At 41.4% G+C, this 13556-nt stretch overlaps 1 protein-coding gene across 1 annotated transcript in view; it reads right to left on the bottom strand.

Moving 5' to 3' along the window:
- The window catches only part of ERICH3 (glutamate rich 3), a 64920-nt gene that overhangs the window by 27001 nt on the left and 24363 nt on the right, over positions 1–13556 (bottom strand). Inside the window, exons 9-11 of the mRNA XM_056844756.1 lie at positions 9405–9620; positions 7694–7874; positions 4952–5138 (exon numbers count right to left, since the gene is read on the bottom strand). Of these exons, the coding sequence (XP_056700734.1) occupies positions 4952–5138; positions 7694–7874; positions 9405–9620 (584 nt within the window). The remainder of the gene's footprint in view (positions 1–4951; positions 5139–7693; positions 7875–9404; positions 9621–13556) is intronic.

The raw sequence follows: 13556 nt of genomic DNA, 5'->3' as shown, positions 1-13556 counted from the left end.
TCATGTGGAGGAGTGGGAGAACAAACCGGGTTCACCAGATTAGAGTCCACTGTTCATGTGGAGGAGTGGGGAATCAAACCCAGTTCTCCAGATTACAGTCCACTGCTCTTAACCACTACACCACGCTGGCTCTCGTTAAAAATTATTTAACTTTATATCACTCTGATAGGGGGAAGTTTATGGCTAAGTTCTTCCTCTCCAGCCCTCTTTGTCGCTACCAGATCCAGTCTCTCAACTTCAGACCATTTCCCAATGAAGATTCCAGAATCAGTGTATTTTTACCCTTGATAAACCACTCCTTCATAGCCAATCTGACTACTCTGTGGTATAATTTTATATCAGGTACCTTCAAGCCACCTGTATTAAAAGGATGCATACGTGTTTTCCATGCTGTCCTTGGGGCTTTGTACCCCCCTCCCAAATTTTTAACTTTGCTCAGGATGCAAGAACAGCAGATTTTACTCAAAGTGGTAAATTAATTAATAAAAATAATAGATTAAGTAACACATTCATTTTTCCAATACAGAAACTGGCAAATGTTAGCCAGTACATTAACTCTTTTTCTATTTCTTTGAATAATTTATTATAATTATATTCTACCAAAAAGTCAAGATCTTGTAGCATCCCAAACACCCAATATCTAACTATTGGTCACTCCAAGGCACAGAATGTATTTTAACTATGTTGTACTAGACTAATGTTGACATGTTAAATCCAATACATTCTGAAACAGATGAATTTACTAAATAAACGGATATTGCCCTGAATGTGTAAATCAGGTTGACCACTTATATAATTGAAATATGTTCTTGTTTCATAGTACAATAGTCCTAACCAAAATCTATTTTTTTAGTATTATTTTACCTTACTTTTTAGCATCAAATTTCCTAAGCAGCCTTGAAAATATAGGTTGAACCTGTAAATTGTGATGATTCAGGGGTGGCGGGAGGAATGATTACAGACCCAGAGTTGGAAAGGATTAAAAGACTGTTCCATTCAGCTCTCTGTTGGGAGGTAGGATCACTGAACTACAAGCATCCCACACATCAACCCACTCCACTCCAAATCACAGAAGCAGAGAAAGGCATGTTGCAAAATAGTTCTAACAAACAAAATAGCTTCAAATGAGTCAAGCAATCAAACCAAGCCATGCATTACTGGGAAAGATTTAAAAAAATCATTCTAGGGTCACAGGCTAATCTTAGACATTACATTTTATTGACAAATCTCTTAAGGCGTATGACCTGAAAGACACATCTCAACCTCTCTTTGGAATAACTACCTTTGCTTGTTTCCCCCCGCTACGATAAGCAGCTTTCAGGCTGAAACCAACATAATGCTGACACAGATTAACCATGTCAAAAGGAGAATTAATTTGAAAACTAAAGATATGGGGTTAGATACTAAGAACTACCAATGTCCGATCACTGACGAAGGCTTTCCCATTTTCTTGTTTTGGCTCCACCACTACCCCTCCCAGTCACCTGAGGATCTTTACTTTTATTATTGTTACAGTCTTTGACCAGTAAACACTTCAAAAAAAATTTTTTTTTAATTTCATTTCAGGAAGGGCATGATTTTGGTTATCTCCCCTCCCCCCACTTTTTTTGAGTGTTGATACCATTCCAGAAATCCATTTCAGGGACATTTTTCAGGTTCATGAATGTCAGCATTCAAAAAATCATACCCTTAAAAAAAACATATTTTAATGCATATAACTCTCCTCCTGAGGCAGCAGGATGGGGAGGGAGGGGTAGAAATGTTGGGGAAATGAAGAAATGAAGAAAATTAAGGGGTTTTAAAAGACACACACAAGTTAAAGAAATCATGCTTCTCTGTCTCTCTTAAAAGATATTAGTTGTCATTAGCTATCAGTAACTTGGCGCACACAGAGTAGCTTCTAAACTGCTAACGAAAAAACATGGCTTGCTTCAATGTTTACACACTATACGGGTTACCGCGTACCTTTGTCCTGTAAGCCTCTTCAGTAAATACTAAGCTTGCTCATCTATTTAAATATTAGAAACTAGCGTATTTTTCGCTCCATAAGACGCACTTTTTTCCTCCTCAAAAGTGAGGGGAAATGTCTGTGCGTCTTATGGAGTGAATGTGTGTGTTAACTTACCTTTATCCAGCGGCGGGCTCCCTCAGGGGGACGCAACTCCGGAGGAGACCCCGCCACTGTTTTCCTTGCCGGGAGAGGGGAGAGTGCCGCCGCCTGCGATCCAAGCGGCTGAGTCGACTCTTTGCCGCCCCTCCCTTGGAAAGTCTGAACTCCCTTCGCATAGAACTGGGGAGGGGGGCACCGGCAGGGTCGCTCTCTCTTTCTGCCACTCTCCCCCCCACACACACACAAGCTTGTGCCTGAGTAAGGGGGGCCCTCCACAAAGCAGGGGTTGTTCCACAAGCCAGAGAAGGCCAGCACCTGCTCCCAAGGGGCTGCTCTCTGGGACCACCACATGTTGGGCTTTGGGCCGAAACCACGGGAGGTTCTGCTGCCTTGGCTTTGCCACTCTCTAGATGCGCATTTTCCCCATCTGAATTCTCAAAACTCTGCATGGAGGCTTATTTTTGAGTTTTGAGAATTTGGCTGGGGAAAATGTGCATTTAGAGAGCGACAAACCCAAGGCAAAACCTCCCCTGCATTTTCGCCCTTTGACTTCACTGTTAAAAGGTGCTCTCTCTGGTTCTGGCAGTAATGAAGAGGAAGAGTTGGTTTGTCTGTGCCGACTTTCTTTACTTAAGGCAGAATCAAAGCGGCTGACAATCACCTTCCCTTCCCCTCCCCACAACAGACACCCTGTGAGGTAGGTGGGGCTGAGAGAGCTCTAAGAGAGCTGTGACTAGCCCAAGGTCAGCCAGCTGGCTTCGCGTGTAGGGGTGGGGAAACCAACCAGGTTCACCAGATTAGCCTCCGCTTCTCAAGTGGAGGAGTGGGGAATCAAACCCGGTTCTCTAGATCAGAGTCCCCTCTCCAAACTGCCACTCTTAACCACTACATTTGTAAGGCGCAGGCACATGCCGCGGACTCCAGCCTCTTTATTCCCCATTAAATCGCCTCTGTGCGTGCGTGTGTGCGGAGAGCGCAAGGGAGGCCGGGGCAGGGGCGAGGCCGCGTCTGCCGAGGGAAGGCTGAGCCCCAGCCACAGAGCGAAGGGGGAAGGTCCGGGCTCGGGAGGAGAAGACTAGAAGAGTACTCGTACCTTAAAGTCTCTCTTCATTTGTTAATGACAGTGATGATGATTCTTAATGATTCTTAATGCCACTGTTGACTGTTCACTTTACATGGTTGAAATATTATTCTAATATTCTAACTAATATTCTAATATTCTAACTATTCTATATTATTAAATAGTTTAGTACACCATTTGATTCAGAATATATTTTTTCTTGTTTTCCTCCTCTAAAAACTAGGTGAGTCTTATGGTCAGGTGCGTCTTATGGAGCGAAACATACGGTACCTAGAATTTACAGAGAAGTTACACAGACTATTCAGAGAGGGACAAAGCTGATGAATTTTGCCAAAAATATCATGTCATATGTTGTCAAGATGTTTGTGAAAAATGACACATAACCTTTAACTGACTATAAGAGCCTTGCAAGGACTAAAAGGATTTAAGAACTCAGGAAACTGACTTCTCCATATATTGTTACATTAAAATCTATTTTTTTCTAAGAGGATCTCTCTCTGTGTACTGTTTGGGTATGGCTCCAGCTCTGTCGTACCTGGTAAAATCAACTCCTTCAGAGAGAGAGCGCCCCCAGCTGGGCTGTGGTGTTGATGCTGCTGCAGACCTTTAAACTAAAAAGATCTATTGCAGTAGACCTGGCCTACAGAGGAATCAATGGGCAGTAGATCTGGCACCTAGACTCAGAGGCCAGGTATACTGCCCACTGTGGCTCCTACTGCCTGAGGCAGCAGGAGTGGTGAGGGAGGAGTGAGAGCCAGGATGCACTATCTGGGCCAAAAAGCCAATGCTGATGCCTGCCACAGAGCTTTAAAAGTTGAAGATTCACTGTGATAACCTTGGTGCCTAGTCACAGAGGCCCAGTATACTGCCTATTGATTCCAGTGGGGAGTAGACCTGGCCTCTGAGTTTGAAGAAAAGGTCTCCTACCCACTGGCTGCAATGGATGGTAGACCACGCACCTGGAGGCCAAGTCTCCCATAGTGGATCTTTATGGTGTGTCTAAAGGGCCACAGCAGCATCGGCACCATGGTCTGGTGGGGACACACTCTCTCTCCCTTGTCCCTTGCAACTCCTGCTGCCTCTCCTGAACCCAATACCTTTAGATAAATGTTCATTACTCCAGATGTCTCCAAGCTGAAATAGGGAATTTCAGGAGTAATTTCAGCTCAAGAATATCTGAATGTGCATCCCTACATTGCACTTTCAGCCTTCTTCAGGCCTCTGAAGAAGTTGGCTATCATGTACTGGAATTTATATCACAAAAGAACAGCTACAGACTGCTACAGACAAATATCCAGAGGGATAGCTGTATTACTCTGCAGTAGCAAAACAATAAAGAGTCCAGAAGCCCTTAAAGGCTAACAAATATATTGCAGTACAAGATTTGGTGAGCCACAGCTGATTCTGTTAGATGCATAATGCTACAGGCAATGAACAAAATGAACTCTGGCCTCCAAAAGCTTATGTCACGGGATTCATTGTTATATAAGAAAAGCACGGCCACTCTCTCCTGGAATTTGAAATCAACAAGATCCGAGACGGCACAGATATCTGAAGAGCTGCAATGTCCTGAAACAACGGTTTGGTGGCCAACTCAAAAGATGGCCTGATGAAGTCAGAAGTCATGACTACATGTATGCTAGACTACATTAGATTAGTCTTTAAGGTGCTACTGGACTTCTGTTAATTAAATGAGAGAGATGTTTCACTTCAGTGTCTGCTTTGACAGAATTAAATGAACAACAGCCAATTATCCATACTTATAACAAGGAGATGATCTTTCCACGTTGACAAAACCAAAGTGTCCGTGTTTGCCTCCTAGCCGAGTCCCCTTCCGGTGCTTGTATTCGCAACAAGAACTTAACCGGCTCACTTGCATTCCATTGAGATAAAAGGTGAGGCTAAAGGGAAAGCCATGGTGCCGCTTGGAGGTAAAGTGGAAAGTATCTGGAATTGGAGATAACAAAATGGTTGTTACTATTTGACTTTATTTAAACAGGGTTAAGAGCCAGGTCATGTGTGTAGAAAAAGCAGGTGCTACATTATTCCTGGAGCTGCCCTTCTTCAGACCGGTGGGAGGTGCTATATTTGTGCACTCTTCTACAACAAAGACTTTGTATGTTGAAGGTAGTCCATTAGGGAGAAGACAAAGATTAAACCGTCTCCCTGATGTGATAGCATTCAGAACACTGAGAGATTTTTGTATGGCAACATCCCCACACTTGATTCTCAATTTTTAATATGGGGAGAAACATACAAGGTTCCCCCCCCTCCATGTTTCAGTTGCTTCCGAGGCATGATAAGTAAAAATCCAAGCCACTTCCCATATTGACCAAAATTCTTCCCAACTGAAGGAGCTGTACAGTAATAAATACTTGTGGGTTTGAAAGAGGAGCCAAGATCATAAGGTTTGAGAAACACTGATCAAGAAGTAAAAGCAAGGCAGCCAGTTTTGCCCAACAGGCAAAACAAGATCTAATAGGCCATAAATTCATCAAATGCACAGTTTCTCAACAGTACATTATTACTAAATGGTAACCCATTTAGTTTTGTAGTGAACATGGAGGTCATAACTGTAAAGCACTTCATTCATTACATTGCCATATAAATAAATTAATAAACTTTGTTCATATCAATATATTGCCATATCCATGAATATTTTTTCTCTGGCATATACATAATTGCTGCTACTTCTTATTCTCTGGCTTCCGGCTTGTTAGCTTCTCTCTGTTTTGCTGATTTTATGATTTGAAACTGTGTTTATTTCTGATGCTTTTCTAAATATGAGACAGTGTTAAGTTTTAAATATTGGATTTTATATCCTTTTTGTGTTGATAAACATTTTTAAAGATGTTCTTTAACTGCTTTAGATATTTTCAGTAGAAAACATGGAATACAATTATTTTAACTGAATAATTAAATTACAGTCACAAGCCCATCTTATTGCTCAGCAATAAGTTTACCTAGCTTTTTTAGTAGAAATTTCCCCACTGGGTACTCACACTCCACTTTGTGATTATCTCCAAACCCTTTTTTAGTTAGTTAGGAAAACAGACAGACACATGCACACACACATCTTTCTAGTTCCAAGTGGTTATCAAATCCTGCTCCTCCTTTTTCAGTATCTCAAAGATCCACTTTTCTGATTACTTCTAGAGTTCTGTCAATGCTCCAACCACATCTCATTCCAGCCAATGTAATAGCTTCCTTCCTTATCTTCCCTGTTACTCTCTTTCTCCTTCCCCAAATGTTACCTTCTAGCACTGTGATCTTAAGTCTCTGTGCTGCCATGCTGTCACATGACACAATAAACATGTAGTCCATATTTTCACAGCTCTCTCAAGAAAGTTCTTACCTCTCAAAATATTTCCTACTGCTACCCTTGTATCGTTCCAACTCCTTTTGTTCTATACAAACTCATCTGCTTCTATGATCTTCTTTCCACTCCACTCAAAAAACCTTGGAGCCCTCCCTCTCTCACAAATAGCCTTACTTCAGCAAAAGAGCCTCTTCCTCCAGAGGAAGAAGTTTCCATAGTTAGCTAAGCAGAGCAGTAGGATACAACTCATTCAGCTGGATCGCGCAGATCCATTCTTCTAGCAATTGTGCTTTTCTCTGATACAAGGAACCTTGCCCAGGTGCAAGAGGTTCTTCTACAGGAACATATCCATGGAGTCTTCACTATTTCTACTCCTCTGCCATGCAGCTTTGGATATATACAAAGCCTTCTCCATTAAGTAGGCCACTGCTGCCTTCTCCTTCAAGTCCTTTTGTTAGAAAGCCTTTGTTAGAAAGTATCATCTTAGCCTACTTCTCCACTGCCAACTGATTCTCCTTTACCCATTACCCATGACCTTTTCTCAGACTCCTGTCTTGTCCATCTACTGTGGACTGTTAACTTTTTGGCATGGAACACCAACAGCATCAAGCACAGGAAGGAGCTAAATAAATGTCAAATACTAGCAGAATAGAAAGCCATCCTCAGTGCAATAGTATATTAATTCTACCTGGCATACTATTCTTCCCCAGGTTGCATTTGTGATTTTACCTGGAACAGCTCTGTATAAGTCAACAGAGTCCCCATTGATTCAGGTTCTGAATCAAACCTCAAGTGTGTATTCATTTCCTTTCTGGAGCAATAAACAGCTCACGCTGATCTATTACAGCTTCGTGTAAGCAGATAATTTGGTATTCATTTTACCCCAGCAAGCATTTTATTAACCATACATCTCCATCCCAAAATTAATCTAACCCATAGTATTTTGTTAAATCACTCCTGTACAACCCTTTTCCCATAATTTGCAAAAGTAATTGCAGCCTCATTTTCAATCATGAAACAGTAAATCTAGACTTCGTTTGAGGCAGCTGGAATATAAGTCCCTGGACGCACATAATGAGACTGATCTTCACAAAAATAATTTCAGTACCACTTCAACAGTTTATCCATATGAAATAAGAGTTTGCCAGAATTACAATGAAGTCTTGGGCTTTTTCATACTTACCTCCCTCCACCACTTTGCCTCTGTACACACACACATTTTCTCCTCCACAGTGCTGTTGATATATTTTTATTTCATCTCGACAATCAAAAAGATCATGGCACAGGTGCACGCTTTTCCCCAAATAGATCATGGTAACATATGCATTGGTGTGTACTTGAGATTTGTAGAACTTGCCTGCGTCCTGCATCAAAGAGCACAGGAATCCAATGAAATACCTGCATTTTTGTATCACCAAACTTTGGCTCTGCAATGTGTTGTTAAAAGACCAATCTGTGCTGCTAGCATGCAGCAACCACATGCTAAAACAGAGGAAAGGAAAAACATGTATGTCACCTCTTTCAAGTAAGGGCCAGATCATAAGGTGAAGGAGGGAGCAGGCAGGCACAACATATAAACAAAGCGACAAAAGCTGTAGACTGGGCAACGACACACATTCTGCTAAAATCCAAATCAGTCAACCAACATCTTGCCATATGCTCCATATAGTAAGGGCCCAACAACAGCGCCACCTGAAACTAACCTAGGCTGGCTTTGGCTATATAGAAGGTTGTTAACTGAAAAATGTGGTGGTAGTCTACTTTGAACTTTCCTACTTCATAGGAAATAGGGGATAAATTAATTTTGCCTGAGGCTCTTTCATATTGCCCTTACTTTTTGATTATACGGGACTAAATCCAGATGAAGGTTCCCACATCCTCCCTCCTGCTATTGATCCACACACTCCCTGAACCGCTGTCGCCAAGATTGAGGAAACTACCACAGGAACAGTGCTGGGCATGATATGAGATCTGCAGTGGTGGAAATGGCAAAACCCAAACCCTCTCTTTTGACAGTAGAAATGCCTTTGAGCAAGTGAAAAATGATCAGGTGATCCAGCACATAGAACTGGACATCCAGTTACCGAAGCCACACTCAGCCCTTTTAGCAGAAGGTCTCATGGTATAAACTGGCCAACATACTGAAAGAAAATTGCTTAGCAAAGAGCTATAAATACATGGTGTTAGGGAGGAAACCAGCATGGTGTAATGCAGTCTTCTAACTGTATGATAACTGAGTCTGAATTACAGGAAGATCCATGGGTGATGCTCCATCTCTTGTATAGTTACTAAATTTACAGCCTTAGGCTTTAATACCATAATTTGTTAGATACAACAAACCACATGCCAGCAAGTGTTTTCAGTTGTTCAATATTATGGAAATGATCATTGATCTACCTAACAAGACCTGTAACTTAGACCAGCAGTATGTGTACAAGGATTAGTTGTTTGATTGTGCTTCTCACTTCTTCAGTTAAAACATTTTTTCCACATGCACGTAGACCCCCAAGGTTAGTTCTCAGAATCACATTTCAGTTTGTTTAGGAAGTATAATATTGAGAATCTAAAGTGAAATAGTAACCAATAATTAGATTATGAAGCACAGTTCTCTTTCAGACAGTGGAGTCTACTCCTAATGCATTTGTTATGAAAGAATGTGGTCCCGTGAACACTTGTTTAATTTTCCAGGAAACAGGATCTGAATGAGCAAACTGCATTCATTTAAAGTATTCTTTAAAGGAAGTGAACTACATACTGGTTAAGGGTTTTCTCCCTTACTCTTCTTAAGTAAAGCAAATACTTCATCACTTCTTTATATATTTTGCAAAGTGTATTAAGAAATTAACTATGTATTACAAAAACAGAGAGATATTGGGAAAGAAAAGATCTATCACCTTCATTAACGATTGTTCCAAGCCATTTGGTGCAGTCGTTGGGCGATATCGTCGACCTCTTGATGATACAAGTTTCATTACATTGATAGTCTTCTCACTTTTGGGGGGTGGAGGTGGAACAGGTATCACATAATTGTTAATAATGGGAAGCTGGTATGGGGATATTCCAGATGAATAATCCGTTGAATGCATTGGTCTTAACAAACCTCTCTCACCCTGAAATCATGTTTATCAATAGTTAATATTCAATAGTTTATCATAGTTAATACTTAGGCAATAATCAGACTGTAAGGATAAACTACACATTACAGTTTCTTCTGTATTTATATTTTATAAGTTTATGACACAAATGACAATTTTGTTTTTTTTTTGCATATGCAGTATCCAGGATTGCTTTATCAAGGGAAGAGAATGATGTTGTAAGAAAGGGAAACATTAACCTTTTCCTTCCTTGCCAATTTACTCCATGGGGTAGGCCATCCATGAGCTTCTTTTACCTCCACAGAGGAAAAACATACAGACACCTGTACATCTTCCCCAGCAGGAATAAAAGCAGCTTGGGGGACAGATGGGGTGAGCTTTTCAGCAAGAAAACTGCAGGAGACAAAAGAGTTTGTTTTCCTTTCTCCCCACACCTACTTAAAGCAATTCCAGAGACTGCATTTGCAAAAGGGGAAAAAAGTTTAAAATAAATTGGATAGAAAACATAACATATAATTGAGCTTTAAGAACAGTAGCAGATACTTTTGTTTGATTAGGCTGAATCCTACAAACACAATTTTGTGTGTGTGTGCGTGTTTTTAGGTTTAGAGTCACCTGTGAATTTCTGGTCTGCAGTGCAGTGCAAATTCTTATTTAGCACCATTTCTTTACACCTTAGCACCTTTAATCACTCCTTATTAACTCACAATCAATGTTCTTAACAAGTCTTTAAAGGATGGCTTTTCAACTTTTCCACTGTATGCATGGTGTTGGAATGAGATTCATAAACTAAATAATTTCATGTCCAGACCCAGGTTTAAAACATATTCCAGAGACTCCATGTTCTTTGATCTTGTGTATATTCAGGGTTAAACAGCGAGGCCTTGCTTAATCCAATGTCCCCCATTATTATCTTCAAGAGACTGGAAATAACCCCCCAATTTCCCACAAATTCACTACTGGCTCAATCTCTCCAGTAGTTTTGACTGCTGTGTAGGGTTTGATTTTTTGTGTGTTCCTTAAATTTATTTGATTGCTTTACATGAGATCAGTGTATACTTAGGCTTGCCAACTGCCTGGTGGGAGCCGGCAAAAGCCCACCAATCCACCAGGCTGCCCGCCAACCCTCAGATGGTCAGTGGGTGGAAGAGGACCCAGCAGAGGGGGGGGGGCTACGAACGGCGCACACACAACCCATGTGACACAGACATTCTGGTATGGGGAAACCATAGAGTTTTGGAGGCGATTGCTAGAGCGGCCATAGTACTTCTGGGTAAACCATGGTACTTCTGGGTAAACCCAGAAGTGACACCAGTGGGTCGCGCCTGCGCCGATTGCGGCCGCCAATGCCCCCACAAAGCTCTCACCAATGGCCAGGAGTGCCCTGGCAACCCTATTCATACTTCACAGGGCAAGGAATGGTAAACATTGTGTAAAGGGAATAAATGTACCTGTACATAAACAGTGAGCACATTCCAAGAACTGTGACCAATCTTCCTGTGTACTTATAAACACATTTCCCCTTCACATTTTACAGTGTGTTTTCTGAGAGTAACATGGTATAGATGCAGAAAACATGCTTGTTGTTAATAGCATCTGAATTTACCCCCAGTAATTTAACCCCTGCAATGATTGTACTTGAGCATGTCCATCTGTACTCTAGTCATGAACCTGAACCATCACAGCCAATTCATTGCGGCGCATTACCACACAGGTCTAAAATGCATGGTCGCTGAGCCTCCTTTATTCCCCGTTTCAGCCAGGATCAAAGTAACCCAGGCTGGGGGGGAAATTACCTTGAATGAGCAGTGACAAAACTGTGTGCAAATCGATCCATGAAAACAGAAAATGCAGGAGATGTGGAGTTCCTGTTTAGTTTGCCACACCCCAAGCCCCCAGTGATTGGTCGTTTCAAATTGACCAATGACGAGCCAGGAAGAACAGTCTGATTCGGGCCAGAAGAGGAATGGGAAAAGCCAGGTTCATTTTGCGTCAAAATAGGGCCGGGCCAACAATTAATAAGGTAACGTCAGTTCACAAAAATTTGATCCTGGCTGAAACAGGGAATAAAGGAGGCTACAGCGACCATGCATTTTTGACCAAAGTGTACTCTTAAGCAGTTAAAGTACTATTGAAGTACTGGCTAAGATGTGTGTGTGTAAAGTGCCGTCAAGTCGCAGCCGACTTATGGCGACCCCTTTTTGGGGTTTTCATGGCAAGAGACTAACAGAGGTGGTTCGCCAGTGCCTTCCTCTGCACAGCAACCCTGATATTCCTTGGTGGTCTCCCATCCAAATACTAACCAGGGCTGACCGTGCTTCGCTTCTGAGATCTGACGAGATCAGGCTAGGCTGGGCCATCCAGGTCAGCTAAGATGGACCCTCTCAAATTCATTTTGACTCAATTTGAAATCTTAGCTTCCAATAGTCATTGTGACACTCCAACTTCCACTGTTACAATACTGTAACAGTGATAATTGTATGTTATTTATCAAAGTGATTAAAAACGACTTTACAAAGGAGTCTTTTTTTTTGGGGGGGGGGTGTCTTTGTTTCCAGATTCACATTGCACCCAAAAGCAAAAGCCAGGACTAGGAAGGTTGACCCACAGTCATATACATGACCTGACTCTTACACCAGTACCAAAAAACTATAAAATATGGGGCTGCGTGCAGAATTTAGTTTTCTGACTACCCTAGCTTTTTTTAAAGTAGGTTTCTAGTCCATATGATTGTGTGGGCACTCCATGGTGAAGTAGCAGAAGTCAGAGGGATTGCTGACTATGATTTCCTGTAGTTCCATGTCCCTTTGCCACTCCCAATCACTAGCAAAATCACAAACAGTATGGAAAATGTCAAACATGATATGAAACATAGTTAAAACTAAGTAAAGTTAATCCATTTTTCTTAATATGGATAATTACTCCAAGCTTGAATCTCTTTCAAGAATTCCTAATTCTGTTACAAACAGTGTATTCCATTGGTAAAGAAAGGCTTGCATTTAGAACTGAAAAATAAGGGGAGGGGCAAACTGCTGATCTAACTTACAGGGACACTTTCCTAGAAGGCCACTGGGGGCATGGAGCAAGCCAAGCCCTCATGGGCCACTTGGCTCAGATCAGTGTTACCATTGCTGATCTGCACTGCAGGGGCTGCTCAGCTTGGCTTGCTCCAGTCCATTTTTGAGGGGGAATGCTCTGACTAAAACTGACTTTGTGTGAAAAGCATCTCTCTGAACAACTGTTGAAAGCATATGAAACATAAGCCCTGATGGGATGTTTTAGTATTGGGTTTTGGTTATGCTGGAAAGGAAGAGAACCTTAGCCTCAATGATACCGGGTGCTGAATTAAATTTAATTTCCAAAAAGTGACAGGAAAAAAGCCAAAAATTTGAACACATTTTGACAAAACTTGAACACAGAAAAAGTGTACATCTGCAAATACCATTCTGAACTACATGAACTACCGGAAGTACCTCAAGTTTAAAGCCTGAGTAAAAATCAGAATTGTAGTTACCTGCTTTTCCTATGAGGGGTGCAACATTTCCAAACAATACCCTACTTTCCTTGGATAACTTGCATGGGAGGGAAGCAACTTCGCTGAGAATTCCCACCCCACCACCTGCTAAAGAAGTTTGCTACCTCCTGTTCTAAGTTACCTCTTATCCTTTTAAACACCTTCCCATACTCGCTGTCTATTAACAAAAAGGGGAATTAATTTTTATCAGTTTTTTTCAGTAATAAAAAGGGGATTTATTTCTTAAACAGGAATGCTAGTGTGACAAACTAAAAGTCTGCTATTTTTTTTAAAAAAAGAAACAGTTTTAGGTGAGGTGAAACCTAGTGGGACACTGCATCCACAGTAGTCCTGGTACAAACCCCCAGGAAGATAAACCTTCCTGCCTAAACATTAGCCAACACAGAGTCAAAATACAATGCCAGTCATCAAATAGC

The sequence above is a fragment of the Euleptes europaea genome, chromosome 2 (assembly GCF_029931775.1).
Source record: "Euleptes europaea isolate rEulEur1 chromosome 2, rEulEur1.hap1, whole genome shotgun sequence".
Classification (NCBI taxonomy): Eukaryota; Metazoa; Chordata; class Lepidosauria; order Squamata; family Sphaerodactylidae; genus Euleptes; species Euleptes europaea.
This window is presented reverse-complemented; position numbering and strand designations above follow the sequence as displayed.